The sequence below is a fragment of the Verticillium nonalfalfae genome, assembly GCF_003724135.2.
Source record: "Verticillium nonalfalfae strain VnAa140/NRRL 66861 chromosome Unknown scaffold_22, whole genome shotgun sequence".
NCBI lineage: Eukaryota > Fungi > Ascomycota > Sordariomycetes > Glomerellales > Plectosphaerellaceae > Verticillium > Verticillium nonalfalfae.
Genome location: NW_021167247.1, coordinates 225,522 through 241,591, shown reverse-complemented (window position 1 = coordinate 241,591; position 16,070 = coordinate 225,522). Strand labels below are relative to the sequence as shown.

Genomic DNA, 16,070 nt, shown 5'->3' with positions numbered 1-16,070 from the left:
AGCAGGCTTTGTGGTACGAGGGTGCGTTTGCTCCATTGACATGATCTCGTGCTCGTCATGCCCTTGGCAGACGAGGTTCCTTCGCCAGTCCCGTCTCCCTTTCCCCCCTTTCCCTCCGTCCGAGTCTCATCAGATCTCACCGTCGCATGCCAATGTCTGACTACAAACATACTGCGCCTCGTGGAATGCATCCAGAGCCGGGCCGTCAGAAGACCAAGTCGCCGTACACGTCCTCGATGCTCTCCGCATCACACTCCCTCTTCTTCTTGAGGAACGCCAGCAGGCTCTCCGTCTCGAGATCCAACGAGCGCGGATGTCTCGGCTCGTCCTCATCGAAATACGGGCTCACCAGGGCCGCCACCTCCCTCCCCTGCGCGACGAGCCCATCTTTCCAATCCTCCCACCAGCCCCGAAACCCACCCTCCGTGGCACCGCGCGCAAGCCGCTGCGCAAAGGCGAGGTACGCCAGCAGCCCCTCGACATGCACGGGATGGACGACGCCGCCGTACGTCTTGGTCACGGTAAACCCGTGCCAGAACAGCAGCCGCTGGAAGACCATCTCGCCCCGCAAGGCGCTGCCGCCGCCGCGACGGCCCTGACCCTGGCGCTGACCCTGGCGCACGATGACGACGCTCCCAAACAGCCTCGACAGCGCGTCGGGCCCCCAGACAGTCGACGCCCGCAGACCGCGCGGCACGACGGCCGGGTGCACGATCCAGCGCAGGCCGAGGCTGAAGGGCACGGCGAGCGGGAACCCCCTCTTCCAGCACGGCAGCGTCGTCATCTCGACGGGCGGGGCGCCGAGCGCGAGGTGCCACGGCGACGCCGGGTCGGTGAGCTTGAGGGCCGGCTGGTGGCGGTGGCGCGCGCGGTCGGGGGCCGGCGGGGCCGCGTGGCAGGGGGCCTGGAGCACGGCGTCGACGGCGTGCGTGAGGTCGCGCAGTGCGGCGTCGGTCACGGCGACGAAGCTGCCGCGCTCGTCCGTGGCGTAGGCAAAGGCGAGCACGGGACCGAAGACGGGCGTCACGTGGCCCGGCCTGCCCAGCGACTGCACCGCCCAGTTGATGTCGCGCGGGCCGGCGTCGTCGTGGGGCGGCGTCGCGCCGACGAGGCCGACGCCGTGGCCCAGCGGGTGCGGGAAGAGGAAGCGCTGCGCCGCGAGGGGCACCATCCACGTGCGGGTCGCGAGGCCGTGCCTCTCCGCCCACGCCGTGACGAGGCTGTCGTCGTCGAAGAGGAACGACAGGTTGCCGTTGGTCTCGTCAAAGTGCGTCTTGACCCAGAGGAAGACGGGCGTCGCGTAGTCGGGCGCGAAGCAGATCAGCAGGCGGTGCGCCGCCGAGGGCCGCGTGCCCTCCGCCATGGCCTCCCGAAGGCCGCACACGTCGGCGTGGAACGCCTCGTCGTCGGCGCGGCAGCCCTCGGCGCAGTAGCCGGCCTCGTCGCACGCGGGGCACCGCGTCTTGACGTCCCCCTCGCACCGCAGGCACCGTTGGCGGATGCGCACGTCGTCACGCGTCATGTCGACCGGTGCGCCGGCCGTGTCGATGCGGAACCTGTGGAGCGAGGCCTCGACGTCGAGCGCGCCGTGCGCAGACTGCCCCTTGCGCATGGCCATGCCGGAGGAGGGCAGGGAGAAGGCGATCCGGTAGGGGAAGACCGTGGGACGCTGCACGCACACGAGTTAGGCCGCGGACACGGAGGCGGGGGGGGAGGGACGCTGTCTGGCCGTGGAGCGCGACGTACAGTAGGGTTGCGCAGGGCATGGCTGTGCGCGTGCGCTGTCTTGGGAGAGGCGAGGTGCTGGCGGATGCGCAGACGCTGGACGTCTTGCCCGCGATGGCGCAACATGGCGTGGAACGAGCGGCGTACGTGGCGATGCTTTGATCGTTGCCCTTTCGACTGGGATTGTACTTCTGTTGCGGCAACCCAAGGGAGGAGTCTTGATTGTGATACGTCGTCGTGCTGGAGATGGCTGGAGGTGATGGCTGGAGGTGATGGCTGGAGGTATCTCGATCGTGCGTAGGCGGGTGGTGAGGATTGTTCGGGAAGGAAGGAGCACGATCGATACCGCGTCCCTCAACGATCAATAGTTGACTGCCTACGAGTGAATGGCAGCCTTGCGGATCCCAGGCGGTGAGATGGCCGCTCAGAAGGCAGAAGGCGTACAGCCTGCCTGGACGGAAAGAAGACAGAAAGGTGCGTCGATCAGGGCACGGCAGCACACGCGGAGAGACAACAGGCCATCACGCACGCTTACAACTGGCGACAAGAATCATGTTCGCTGACGACTGACTGCGCTTTCTGTATGACAGTATCCCAATCGCTCATGCCGCTGCTGCTGTCTATCAACCGATCCTGGATGTCTTCCCAAACGCTTCGGCCTGCCTATACTCATGCGTGGCTCTATCCTGACCCAACCCTTCCCCTGCCTTGTCAGCCCAGCCTATACACTCAAGCTTCTCTTTGGAAGCGTCTCCTCCTCAGCCTCTTCTTCCTCACTCTCGCTCTTCAAGTAAAGTGGCAGGCTTTCCACACTGACCGATCTGTTGTAAAACGCCTCATTGTCTTGGACGGTGGCCTCGTCCGTCGTGTCGTCGACTATGCTATCAGCCGTGTCACGGGCATTCTCGCTGACAGGCTGGATAGCCGTCTCATTTTTGACCTCATTCGTGGCGTTGTTCGTGTTCGCAGATGCACTCGGGGCGTGTGTTGCCACAACCCCATGGCCGCGACCTCGTCCTCTATGGAGATTGCCTCGTGGGTTGAAACCCCTACCTCGACCTGGCACGTGCCGCAACGAGACTTGGCCTCGGCCACCCGCGTGGTGATGCACGGGAGGGTTAGAATGTGTACACGCCCGCTGCGGCGGTCGTGGATACCTTGTCGTGTGATTCTGGTGCTGTTGAGGACCATTCGAATAATTGTAATGGTTCGGCTCAGGCTGGTCGCATGTCGTGGGATCTACCGGCGCCGACGATGGCATCCGATACTGCGGAGCGACCCACTGTTGGTGTTGCTGAGGACCTTGCTGCCAGTGTTGATATGCTTGAGGAGCTCCTTGAAAGGTTACAAAGTACTGTTGACCATTCGGATACGGATATTGTTGCGGACACTGGGTCTGCGGCTGAGCGTGCTGCTGGTGGTACTGTTGCTGGCCTAGGTTCTGCTGTTGAACGTACTGCCGAGCATAGAGCTGAGGGTACGGCCGTGGGTATGGCTGGGGGTACGTTCGGGTGTGCTGTCGAGGGCCCTGGCGATGGCCTTGCTCATGCTTTTGTTGAACAATTGGCCGTTGAGAGAACTGCTGAGTAAATGGTTCCTGCCGCTGCACGCACTGCTGTTGTCCGTTTGGAGGGCACTGAGGCTTCTTCGCCGCACTGGGGCGAGGAGGAGGAGCAGCCTCCTTGGGGGGCACGTCTACACCTTGAGACTGTGGAGCGGCGAGATCCTGGGGCTTCTGGGGCTCACCCAGGAGCGTCTGCTCAGGCTCTGCCGCTGGCGGGAGTCGTACCAAGGCACGAGCATCGGGGTCGTGGAATAGAGACTCCGCAGAGTCCCTCAGTTCGTTTGTACGGTTTTCTTGAGCACCAGCCAAGGTTTCAGCCGGAGAGTCGTCTACGTTGGCCTGTGTTGAGTTTGGCGTAGATTGGAACATAACCTGCACCGGTTGAATACCCGAATCTGCGTGCTCAGGGGGTTCTTGGATCGGTTCAACAGGAGCCTCAACCACGTTGTCGTCGTTCTGGGTCGGGTTCTCGTCGACAGACGAGGAAGATGAGTCGACATGCTCCGGGGGCTCTTGATACGATTCGATAGGGGCCTCGACCACGTTGTCATCGTTCTGGGTAGGGTTCTCGTCGACCGACAAGGAAGATGAGTCGACATACTCAGTACAACTCTTGGAGTCGCTCATGGGGTCCGCTATAGGTAGCTCGTTCTCTGGAGGAGTGCTACGTTGAGTGACAGGCTGCTGCATAGAGAGTTCTACTTCTTCAGCCCAAGACATGGCCTCAGGATGTTGCACAGGTATAGCAGTTGGAGTGGACCCCTCATCGGGACCAACTTGAGAGCTTGTGGACCGGGAGCTCTGCGTGCTCGCAGGTCTCGACTCAGGTTGTGTTGGCAACACCTTCTCAACAGCATCGTCGTGAATGATCTCTGAAAGATTCTTCGCTTCCTTAGTCCCATTCGGCTGTTGAGGCTCCTGTTGGTGCTCAGGTTTCTTTGACGCCTCTTCCTTTGAGTCCTTCTTACAAGTTCGTCCATGGTTCCCGTTGCTCGTCGTTGCTGCTCCCAGGGTACGAGACATGGAACATGATGTCTTCAAAGGCCCCTTGAACACAGTCTTCGAAGCACTGTTGGCCTTCGTCTGATTAACTTTTGGTGCAGGTTTTGACCAGGCGCTCAAAGAGGCGCGAACCTTACTTTTCTCGCTGGTTGGTTTGGTCTTCGCTGGCGCCCTTTTCTTCCTGCGAACGACGGTCTCCCAGACTTGCGAGTTTGATTGCGCTTGCTCCATGGCCTGATCATTCGTATTCTCGGGCAAAGAGAGATCGATCTTCCATTTTTCGTCCGACACGGCATCGGACGACTCATCAGCGAAAGTGGAGGTAACAGACATGCCCTTATTCCCTGTGTCTTCCTTTGGCCCTGTACTTTCGGAGCCTCCTATCGACGCTTGCTCTGTATCTGTCACACCAGCCTGCTAGGCTGGCAAGCGCTTGGCAGGCTCGTCCAGCGGCTCGCTCGCCTCGTCCGGTGAGGCCTCTTTGGCAGGACCTTTCTGAAGAACATCAACCTTCCTCGAAAGGTCGTTCACCATTTCGGTAAGTTCATCAAATCTCCTCATTGCTCTTTTTTCGAAAAGTATCATCAACTCATGAAGCTGAGCATCCTTCTTGTCTTTCGGTCCTTTCTGCTGTCGTCCGGTGCTCGTCTCGGTATCGTCATCGTCGTCGTTGTCGTCGTCCGCTATGGTGGAGCTGAAGCTGGATTCCTCCGACATGGTATAGCATGACGTATCGATGGTACTGGCCTGACATGTCTTGTTGAGGTCCCTCGGTGTCGGTCCCTGCGAAGGTACCTCGTGGACCTCATCCTCTGTATGAGGACCGGGCTGTTCATGATCAATATGCGATGAAACCTCCCCTGGGGAAGAGGTATCGGTCTCGTCATTACAGGTGAGCTCGGGCTCGGGATGACCGGCATCATTGCGCTCTTCGTCTGAGCAATTGTGAGCTTCCGTCCGAGTGCCTTTGTTGTTCTTGCTATCCTCATGAATGCAGGGCTCCGTCGCATGAACCCCAAACTTGGCGTTGTCTTGCTTCTCTGGAAGCAAGTGCTGTGAATATTCATGCAAGTCGGGCTCGGGATGCAGAATCTTTGTGCCGAGCTCGGAGCTGGCTGGCCTCATCTTGCTCATGTCTTGAGGAGCTCCGCCGTCTTGAACCATGGTTTCCACTTCAGAGTCAGCATCAAGAGTGACCGAACAATCAGTGTGCTCATCCTTATCCTCAGGGGCGGCGGTATCGTCCTGAGAAGCTTCTGACACAGGACTCTCAGGTAAAGGGATACGAGTCGCGGCGAGAAAAGCGTCTTCCTCCGCAGCCACAGCCTTTGCCTCAGTGGCTTGAGCAGCTTCAAGTTTCCTCCGGGCTTGAGCCTTCTTCCTCTGCGCCCTCTTCTTCATGGACTTCGTCTTCGGAGCTGTCTGTGGCTCCTGGGCGTTGGCGATGGTATGGGCGATGGTTGGGCCAAACCGAGAAGGGTTCAGAACACAAGGATTTGCGTGCCATTCAAGTAAGACTTTGATAGCGTGGTGGTAGTCCCGCATCGAGATATCGCACAGCTTCTGGAGCTGTGCGTCCTCGTCGACATGCCAGCTTACGAAGATCAAGGGACCTTGCCAAGGGTAGAGGTGGTGGGGTGGCGCGTACCGCCGTACGCTTCTGTTGAGCCACTTGCCCTCGAGGCCCTCGGTTGTTTCGCCTACAGGTGAGATGAGGGTCAGGGCGTGGCCGAGCTTGGTGTCCTGCATGAAGAGCAAGTCGTTGCAGAGAATCGAAGAGGCGCTACCCCAGGGATCAGGACCGCATTCCACCGACAGCTGAGCAAGCTCTGGGTGGTCCAGGTCAACGCTTATCGATGTGTCGTTCATTCTGACCCAGATCAAATCAGGAGCCGAGGTGTAGGCCGGGAAGAGAAGCGCCATGTAGAGGTCCGTTGTAGGCCTTATCTGCTTCGCAAGGGACGTATAGGTGCGGCAAAGCTCTCGATGAATCGTGGATGCCTCCTTCGAACAAGAAGTGTTGCAATAGACCGAGCCGCAGCGTTTGCAATGACGGCCCTCGCCTCTGGGTAGCTCATGGCAGGATAAGCAATGGTCTCCATCCTGCTCGTCGGTTTTGTGGTGCTTAAGCCAGTCGGGGTAATTATCAATGTTGGTAGTATCGCCGGTGGCCTCGGAGGAGAGCCCCTCCAGGCCAAGAGTGGCCGTGAAGTGCGCCATTATAATAGCTATAGCAATTGAGGTCAGCATATTGCACCAAGCCCCCTGATACTCCTCCGGCGGCTACTAGTCTATTTGATCAGTCCACGCAGCGCCCGAGCTGTTTTTCGAGAAGTGTCAGGTGCAGGCCATCCGGCCCAGGACGTCCGGTCCGCTTCGTTCATGTATCACAAGTATTACACAGGACATTGCTATTCTTACCCTTTTGAAGGAAGATGAATGAATGATACAGCAAGGAAAGCTCATGTACTAACCTGAAACAAGGAGAGGAGGGAAGGGCGGGGCGGGAGGTGGTGAAAATGATGATGATGATGGTGATGATGATGCTGGAGTGACACACACCTCATTAGCATTGCAGAGCTTTCATAGCCTTACATGAACCCGTGCTTTCAAAGCGAGTCACGAGCAAGCACACGACTGCTCCGGTGGTGAGAATCAGCGGAAGGACGTACTGGTAGAGTTGGAGAGGGAGGCACTACCCTATCGACGTGGTCAGCAGTCATCCATGGCATCTAGCCAGAGCTACGAAAAGATCATTCGGTCGAAAGAGGGCTTTTCCATCACGCCAGAACATATTGCTGGGCCTCGGGCTGTCTGGGGGAAGAGTGGCAACTTACAGTCGTGGTTGGTGATGAAGTGCGGTATTGTGAGGGAAGAGTTTTGCAGCTTCCGAATTCGGGCTTGTGGGCTTCATCACTCAGGCATAGGGCCTGGATCACAGATCTTTGGCACGCTTAGTCGCCCTCTTAACCAGCGCCGAGAGAAATGCGTTGACATAGCAGCAAGTGGGCTGGAAAGTGATGGCATCGTGGCCTTATGAGTCCGTCGACGCATGCGGGGCCACTCTCTCTTGCACGGCGGTGGTGCGCTATACAATATGGGTGTGTATTCCTGGGAACCAGAAAAACGCCACTTCACGTCACGTCAGCTCTTTGTAGCTATCTCAATGATGTGGAAGAAACAGTGCACCACTGTGGTGACTTGGCTCGTTTTGAAGGCGTTGAACGGGTTCTTGGGGCTTCTCTATGTCTGAGCAGCTTACACGATTCCGAGGCGAAGAAGACGGCGGTATGTAGATCGTCTTCCGTCAGCTGAGACAGGACTTAACCATACGATCACCGAGGCGAAATGCCGATCCACACCAAATACGATGAAGGCCAATAGTGAACATTCGAGTCTGCATTGCTCCAACTTATACGCAAAGGTGCCTGCCCATGAGGTCTAGTAACCGCCCAGATATACAACAAGCCTACGTTGCCAGGCCGTCCATAATACCAAGGAAGATGAGTAGAGGCGAATCGATCAGGGTATCAGGCCAGTCATGATCTCCACGTCGCGTCCGTTCCCAGAACCCCTTCCTTCCCTGTTCCATTCATATCCTCGCCCAGCGAGCGTCGGCAAACGGAGACGCGCAAATGGGTCTACGTCCACGCGCAGGCTGGGTATCACATTAGCCTAGCTTCCCTGCGTAGCCGTCTCCAGAATGAGTGGGTATCTCGTTCGTCGTGTAACCATAACGGGGAATCAAAATCCACGAAAAGAAAACAGGAAACCATCTAAGGTGTGAAAAGTAAGAAGGGGCCACCGTGACCCAAAAATAAAGTCCTACCGATAATCCATGTCGCCTACATAGAAAAAGGGAAAGCCTAGACGAGAGAGAGCAGTCCGTGACAGGCGACTGGCACGAGCCGGGTGAGGGTCGACTCAGACTCAGAGACTGTGCACAAACACGAGAGTTGAGATGCTGCATAGAAAACAAAAAGGAGCAGATAACAAGAGCAAGAAGAAACGCTGAAGCCAACCACAACCAGAAAGAAAAGAGAAGCATCGATCAGAATCAAACCCAGGATATCGTTCAATCATCAGAGTCGCGCTGCGAACCTCGAACTGCGCACCGCACCCTTGGCCACCAGCAGTGTAAGTCGTAAGTCGTAAGAATATGTATGAAAGTATTCGTTGTGATGGGGTTCCAGGGCTGGATAACCCCTGCAGGAAAGTTAGATCGCTGGAGGCCGGCTCTGGCCCATCTGGCGTCAGTAGGCAGTAGCCGTCGAGCCTTCGCTGGCGGCAACAGCCACAAGAGCATCAAATCGCGAAGAGTTCTCGGCTGTGCGGTCGCCGCCGGGTTGCTGCGAGTGCGGCTGGGGCTGGCTTGGAGATTCCCGCGGAGGTTCCCTGCCGGGAAACCCAGAGAAAGCTGTCATGTTGGGATGCTCCATGCGGTCCACACGCGGGCCTCTGACAAGTTCGCCTTGCGCTTGTTGGGCAAGTGGGCCATGATACCAACCGTGTCGTTTCGAATCGCGTGGTGTCGATATCATGGGCGCAGACATGGTGTACTGGTGGTGGTTTCTGGTGAAAGGTGGCGTGTTGGAATGCGTAGGTGGAGTGGGAGTGCCGAGTTCGAATCTGACAGTCGGCGGATTCACCCTCACTTGCTCGGCCTGAGCCTGGACGGCTTGATTGACCTCATTAGCCCAAGCTCCAGCACTGTCGTGCGGGGGCGTGACGTTGTTGGATCGCAGGTCAAGTCTTGTCAACCCCCGATGCAGACCCATATCCCAGTTGCGGCGATCATCAGCGCCCACATGCGTGGGTTGGCCCTTCGGCTCTGCGTCAATCATCATGGGGGAGGGGTTCCGGCGGGGAGGTGTCGCGGGACGCGGAAGCAAGGGGTCGAAGGATTCAATACCAGGCAGACGAACTGTCTGCTGCGGGTTCACGACATTCGCAGCAGGGAGCGGTGGGCCCGGCTGGAACTGACCCGGCGTAACAACGTTGCTCAGATGGCTGCTGGCGTTGGGTTGGAAGCCACGGCTTTCGGGGTGCCAGGTGCGCCGCCTCCAGGCCTCGTCGGCAGCCGAGGACGTCGAGTCCCGTCGGCCAGACCAGGCAGATGACGGCGTGGGAGGTGAGCCGAGGATACTGCTGCCGGCAGGCGAGAAAGGCGCCACGTTCGGGTTGTTCACAGCATTTGGCGCGAAAATCACACGGCTCACAGGTGTGCCGTGGGGGGATTGGAAGGGGTTGGCACCAGACGGGACGCTGAGTCGTCGGCCGGGTGTTCGGGCCCCGGACGAGTACATGCTGTGGGATCTCGAGTGCGAGGTCGCCGGTGATGCCATGACAGAATTCCAGCGAGGGCTGCTCTGGCCCGTCGAGAAGGTAGCCGAGGTTGGCGTGCCAAAATCCGTGGGCGAAGCCGGGCGGTATCCATAGGGCCCATCAGCAGCCCGATAGCCTTCGAGAGATGACCTCGCGCGAGGATCGGCCATGACCAGGGGGGGAGGTCGTCGGCGGATGTCTTGCGTCGAGGCAAAAGCCGGACCGACGGAGCCCACGCTTCCGATGCTCGACGTGGACAGCGACTTGGAGTGACCTCGCACAGGGCCACCGCCGCTCCCCGCAGTTGACGCCCGCGATCGACCCGCCGCCTGTCGCACCCTGTCGGTACGAATCTGCCTTTGAAACCGGGCGCCCGTTGCCGCCAGCGAGTCCATAGGAATATCTTCATTGACGTGGACAGTCTGAGCGTGCTGCCGAAGGTTGTCCAGCCGGGAGAAACGCCTTGAGCAGTGGCACTGGAACGGTCTCTCGCCAGTGTGTTTCCTTGCATCGTATCATTAGCCTGAGGGCGGTTTGCTAGGACGGGGGATCGACGGCATACCTAATGTGTCGGGCCAGGTGCTCGCTGCGCGTGAAGCTCAGGTTGCAGGGCGGGTAATCGGTACAGTAGAATCTTTGTGACTTCTTCTTCTTGCCAGACCTGGACCCGTCTCCGTTGACGCTGTCATCGTCGGAAACGCCTTCGTCGCCGGCGGCCGTCTCGCCATCCGAATCGTCCATGTCGACGTCTTCCGAATCTCGAGACTTTCTCGAGTGTCGAGAGTTTTCTCGCGTCGGTACGCTACCATCAGCCGACTCGGGGATCTGCACGGCATCGGGGAAGGGCGACGAAGGGAGGGGCTTCTGTGAAGCCAGAGCGTTCCCGGCAAAAGAAGCCCTCGTGGGCGTTGCTGCATCCTCGGGAATCGTGTCAGGTCGTTGTTGGGCGTGCGGCGCTGTGTTTGGCCGAGGGGTGAGAGGACATGTCGTCATTTCGTCTTCATTCTGGGCAGCAGCAGCGAGCAGCGTGTTAACCGGCCGGAAAGCGGCCATCGTGAAGACGACGACGATAGGGGCGAGGAGGCGGACCGGTGTACTGCAGGAGGTTGGTAGAAAGGAGCTCCAAAGGGGAGGGCTAGTTATGTCGACCCGCGTCTGGTGGTAAGGCTGTGGCAGGCACTCGAAGAAGATGCGGGGAGACGCAGCGGAAGTGTCGGTTGGAGGGGGGCTGGTGGCTATGTCGAAGAGAAACGGGGCGGCGAGGGGTGGCGGAGGAGGATACGGGAAGGAGGGGGGGGGGAGAGGAGAGAAAGGGAGCCCGGTAGAATACGAAAATCAAGTCATCCGAAGAGGGTGAGTCGAAAGCAAGGGGAATATGGTTTCTCTAGGTGGCTCAGAGGACAAAGATGTAAAAATCGTGAAGTTTCGGTGCGTTGAAGGAGTAGAAGTCGGCGGGCTGGGAAGCGGAAGTTTGCGTCAGTGTCAGTCGAGGCCCCAGGGGGGGGGTGAGGGGGGGGCAGTTTAGACAGTCGGCGGGGGTCGTTAATCCCGGTCTAGATGCTCCCTAATGCTGGTCGACAGGTGGGGGGGTTCCAGGGTGCCAGTGCTCGGTGCCTGGTGCGGTGATGATGGTGTGCAGTAGAGAAGATGGAGCATCGGTGGGATTGCAGCATGAGCAGCGCGGCAGAATCGAAGAAGAAGCGAGGCGGGAGAAGAGCGTCAGGAGAGCATCCAGTGAGGACGAGGAGGGCGAGGGGCTCTAGAAATGCAAAGCCAGGGGGAATTGAGCGAGTGGGTGGCAATGAATGGTCGATGATGAAAGAGACCGGGAAGGCCTGGGATGGGGATCTGACCTTGCCTGTTGGGGCTGCGTTCGAGGACCGCGGGCTGCGTTCGAGGTCCGCAAGGGCAGCAGGCTAGCCACGCACCACGGCTGCCGGCCAGTCGTAGTCCAGGTCAGCCAGGGCGCCGGCGTCGTCGCTCGTCTACTGACTTACCCCCCCTCCCCTGCTTTTCCCTGGCTTTGCCTGGCGGCGCCGTCGCTGACCCCTCGCACTGGCGTTCCTCAAACCCTCATACCCTCATACCTCATACCACTCTCCGACTGCGAGCGTGCGTCCACACCCCCACCCCCCCCTTGCCCCCCTCGCCCAACTAGCGTCAAGCCTCTGTCGTCTTGCGCACTAGGTAGGCGGAGCTGAGCCGGCCCTTCGCTGGGCTGGGAGCTGGGACAGGGACGCAACGAGGCACCAACCAGGGCGAAGAAACAGACCATGGAGACCAGATCAGAGTAGGCCAGCCACCTCGAGAGATGCGGGCGGCGCGCGCAGCGGGCGATGCAAGTCACCAAGTTGAGTCAGGAACAAACAAGCCAAGACCAGGTGCTTGACCCATGGAACGGTCAGACCTAGCGAGCTGCTAGATTTCTTGCTCTCGACACCAGCACCGCGACGTCGTCACTGGCGGGCGCAAGGATCCGTCTAGGTCAACGAAGCTATACCTCAGACTCCCTAGAGGCCTTAGAAAGCGTAGAAGCCTTAGAGGCCTCAGTAGGAATGGATCTTTCAAAGGTGATGCGGCCCTTCACTGTGAGGCGCCGTGGCAAGGTTGGGTTCTCCTGCTGCTGAACTTGACCTACCAGCAAACTGGTGGACTGTGAGCGTCGATCGCGCTCGGGGAATTCGGAGATAAGAGGTCAGGTTCTAGGTGGATCATGGGCAGGGTTGAGATACACATACCTATGTACACTGGCGGCTAGCGAGGCAGATGGCTATTATAGGGGTTGGGGGAAGGGTTCAGGGTTGTCGCAGGGCAGGCGGCGCACGTCGCAGACAATGTCGAAAATGGGTGGAGAGGGGGGGGAAACGATCATGGGCCACGGGCGATGACGACGATGAATGATGAGGTGTCAAACGAGAGCGCTACCAGAGTATACCTACGACCGAATGCGACAAGCGCCAACAACCCGCAGAGCTGTGCCTCTGTTGGGCCTGGATGTGCCTAGATTTGGATATTCTGGCTTAGGAAGCCCTGACGGCGATCTGTCGCTTGGACAGTTTGCGGAGAGGGCTGAGGGTTACGGAGAGTCGCGATGGGCCGCCGCCTTATTACGCCTGAATCGACGCCGGAATCGACCGACAATGCAGAGCGACGGTGGCAATCGCTACGTATAACCACAGGCGACTGCTGCCAGACACTGAAAACGGACGGCAGGTCGCAATGCATGACGAGATGGGGTGCGAGACAGGATGAGTCCGACTGAGGCTGGGGCCATTTGGCCCTTTCAACCTCTCGTTGTTGTTGGGATAGCTGTTGATTCTGCTCTCCTTCGATGTGTCTCAGTCAAGCGATGCATTTTGACACATTATGCCGCGATGCGACACGACTAGGTTCATGGCCTGCGCTGCCTGTATGTAGGCCGGGCGATGGGACAACTTTGCCGGTTTTCTGGCCAGGCTCTTCTACCTCCTAAAAGGCCAGGCAATCGAGAATCCGACAGAGTTCGAGTCCGCTCCTTGTTTGTTGTCTGGCGTCCTCAATTGTGGGCTGGATGGGTGGATGGTGGGCTCATCCGCAAGGCACAGGTTTACTCCTGCGTTTCCGTGCCGTCAGCACGATGCAGGCAGCACGAGGCAGTCCACTCAGGTACCGAACAAAGGAGCCACGATCAAGGGAGAAGGAAAGCAAGGCGTCGATTGGTAGAGCGGTGTGCGAGGTTGGATGGAGGCTTGGAACTTTGCGAGCCTGCAAGCTTGGTCGTGGAGCAGTTGGCCGTGTGCGGGTGGGGCGGTGGGAGTGGGCCAGAGAGCTTGTGATCCACGGGTGGGATGTCTCGCCTGTGCCTTTTCTCCTTGCTGCTTGTGCCTGGTGGTCCAAATGGCGACGAAGCGCACCAGCTGTGGTTGGGGAGAGGGCTGGAGGATTAGGGGGGGGGGGGGGGGGGGGCCCTAGGGGTCTGTGATGCTTCTGTCGGGTGCGATACGCCATGTCCTGTCAAGCGTACTATCGATGCTAGCGCTGTCGATGAAGGCCAATGTGATGGGCTCGCAGCTTGGACGCGTTTGGTATGGCGCGAGGCACTGAAGCAGATGGCGATCTGATGGGCAAAATGGTGATGGTGATGGTCTGGTGTTTTGCGATGAGAGGAGCTCTGGTGATCAGCAGAGCAAGCCGAGCATGGGTGGGGGGAATACAATATTGGCTCTTGGCGGCGTCTGGTAGTCCGGCTCCTACGGCCTTCCCTCATCCCTAGCGTCGCAGCAGTGGACACTCACTGACGGACGGGTAAGGGAAGGTGCCTTTTCCTTACCTACCTTGCCTGGACAGGTACCCAGGCAGGTACCTAGCCACCTAAAAGGTGGTCAGTTGTGCCTGACATCAGGCTCCCAAGCCATCAGAGACTCTCCTTTCTACCTGTCGATACCAATCCCTGAGCATCTTGCCAACATCAAAGGTGACTGATGGATTGACTGCTACTGCTCTTCGTGCTGCTATCCAGCGGGCCAGCGGGGTAAAAATGCCAACCAGCTTCAGCTCTGTTTGGCCTACTTGCCTTACCTTTCCTCAGATGTGCATATCAGAAAGAAGGAACGTGTCACGGAGCCACGGACCACAGTGATCCTCCTTCCTGCCATCGGGTTTTCCTCGTCTCCCATCCATCTCCGTCAACTGCCCCTCGTTTCCCCTTCAGTCCTGCCCCGCTGCAGGAGACCTGCCACGGCGGCATGAGGCCGGCAGGCACAGGGGTGGCTCCCAGGGGGTCCTCGCTGTAACTGCCGCTAGCATCGTGACAAGAAAAGACAGTGCGTACAGGGTACAAGTGGACCGCTTTTTATAGTGTCGGCCCATGCTCGATGTTTACCCCTCCGGCGGCTTTCTTGAACCTGCCTTGTCCTGTCCCTGTACCTGTATACTTTTGTAACCCATGGCCACTCTATCCGGGGGGAGGAGGGAGGGGTGGGCCCTGTCAACCAAACCCGCTTCCTTCGTTGTCGTTTCCCTGCTCCACCATGACCACAACACACACCACACCACTCGCATACATCATGCCCGCCAGTCGACCAGCCCCGAATTCATTCGTCCAACGTCTTTCGTCCGACGACTCCATCCGACATCCACACACGCAAGCCCTGACTGAGCCTCTCTGTACGTCCAGGTTCTGGGATCCGTGTCACCGCTCTCTGTCCCGCCTCGTCTCTGAAACAATCCTCCCCCACCATCGCCTCGAGCCAAGCGAGAGACAACGACAGGTGTACGCTGCGATATGACACAGGTCTAAGACAGGCACCGTACAAGTACAAGTAGATGGGCGGCAAGGCGGCCAGGGAGCATCACCATCCCACACCGAGCGGAACGCAACCTCATCCTCGTGCCAGACGGACCCCGACGCCCCGCTACACACCAAGACCAATCTTTCTTGTGGCCGACCCTGTCACCTTCTTGCATGACGACGACCGCTTCGTCAGCCAGATGCATTTGCGCGGCAGAACCTGTGCCCGTGGCCCGTGACCATCAGCCCCTCACAGCCCCGCTCCTCCGGTGTGAATGATGGTCGGTGGTCGACCAATTCGGTCCCGAACATCTGGCATGGTTGTGCCATCCCCGTTGGTGGCCGTCGTTAGCCATTACGATCACCTCTATCCCAGAAGCTTGAGATTCCGACTCCTGGCAAGGCCGCCTACTTTGTCGGACTCGGCACCTGCGGCGTCATGCGTCCCTGCCCGCACCCAACGGACTGGCGCCGGCCTGAGCCAAAGCCGGCGACGCCACCCAGCCTGCCAGTCTGCGAGTCCCCCATCACGCACGCCTGCCTGCGTTCATCTTCGACATGATTGTGAACGTACCTGGACGGATCCCAATAAGCTCTAGACGAGCATCTCCCGGACGGCTGAGGTCTTACTCGGATGAACCACCTATAGTTGAGGCTGACGACCGCTGTCTTTAGCCCGACTGCCTGCTTATAGTGGACCAAAGCCAGGCCATCGTTCGGTCGCGATGCCCCACGTCCAGCCGTCTGACACCGGCCTCCATCCGGTACCTGACATAAACTTGGCCGGCCCAGGCCTGGCCTATTCTGTCCCGGCTGGTTCCTCCCAGCTTGTCGCAAGCAGTCGCAATGCTCTGGCGATAATGTAAGGTTTTTATCGGCCAAATTGAGATGGCTCAGATGTTGCTGATTGGGGTCGCTTGTTCACGCCATGACCATTGTGACCTCTGAGGAATACGCCAGCGTTGTGGGTTCAGGTTTGTTCGGGTTTACGGAGTCGACACGAGACTGTGATGCATGCGCCTGTAACAAAGTCGCAAGGCACCGCGTAATGGCTCCCGACGGTGTAGCGACAATGTTTTATCACATAAATGGGCTGGTAACTGACAGGAAGACTGCCAAGCCATTACATATCTGCCCAGCCAATGATTTATGGGGGGCGCTTTTTCTCAATCATGTTCACTCGAT

At 58.7% G+C, this 16,070-nt stretch overlaps 4 protein-coding genes across 4 annotated transcripts; all 4 read right to left on the bottom strand.

The window, feature by feature from the left end:
• Positions 1–205: 205 nt before the first annotated feature.
• On the bottom strand, positions 206–1,851 carry D7B24_004002 (uncharacterized protein; the record flags this gene model as incomplete). The annotated part of the gene is made up of 2 exons (XM_028638183.1): positions 206–1,669; positions 1,747–1,851. The coding sequence occupies 2 exons, from the start codon at positions 1,849–1,851 to the stop codon at positions 206–208; spliced, it is 1,569 nt and encodes a 522-aa protein (XP_028497070.1).
• Positions 1,852–2,446: 595 nt separating this feature from the next.
• D7B24_004001 (uncharacterized protein) lies at positions 2,447–3,916 on the bottom strand (the record flags this gene model as incomplete). The annotated part of the gene is made up of 1 exon (XM_028638182.1): positions 2,447–3,916. One exon carries the CDS (start codon positions 3,914–3,916, stop codon positions 2,447–2,449), a length of 1,470 nt encoding a protein of 489 aa, XP_028497069.1.
• A 792-nt stretch (positions 3,917–4,708) lies between these two features.
• Positions 4,709–6,214, bottom strand: D7B24_004000 (uncharacterized protein; the record flags this gene model as incomplete). The annotated part of the gene is made up of 1 exon (XM_028638181.1): positions 4,709–6,214. One exon carries the CDS (start codon positions 6,212–6,214, stop codon positions 4,709–4,711), a length of 1,506 nt encoding a protein of 501 aa, XP_028497068.1.
• A 2,330-nt stretch (positions 6,215–8,544) lies between these two features.
• Positions 8,545–10,669, bottom strand: D7B24_003999 (uncharacterized protein; the record flags this gene model as incomplete). Its single annotated transcript, XM_028638180.1, has 2 exons — positions 8,545–10,120; positions 10,179–10,669. The coding sequence occupies 2 exons, from the start codon at positions 10,667–10,669 to the stop codon at positions 8,545–8,547; spliced, it is 2,067 nt and encodes a 688-aa protein (XP_028497067.1).
• Between the last annotated feature and the right edge of the window lie 5,401 nt (positions 10,670–16,070).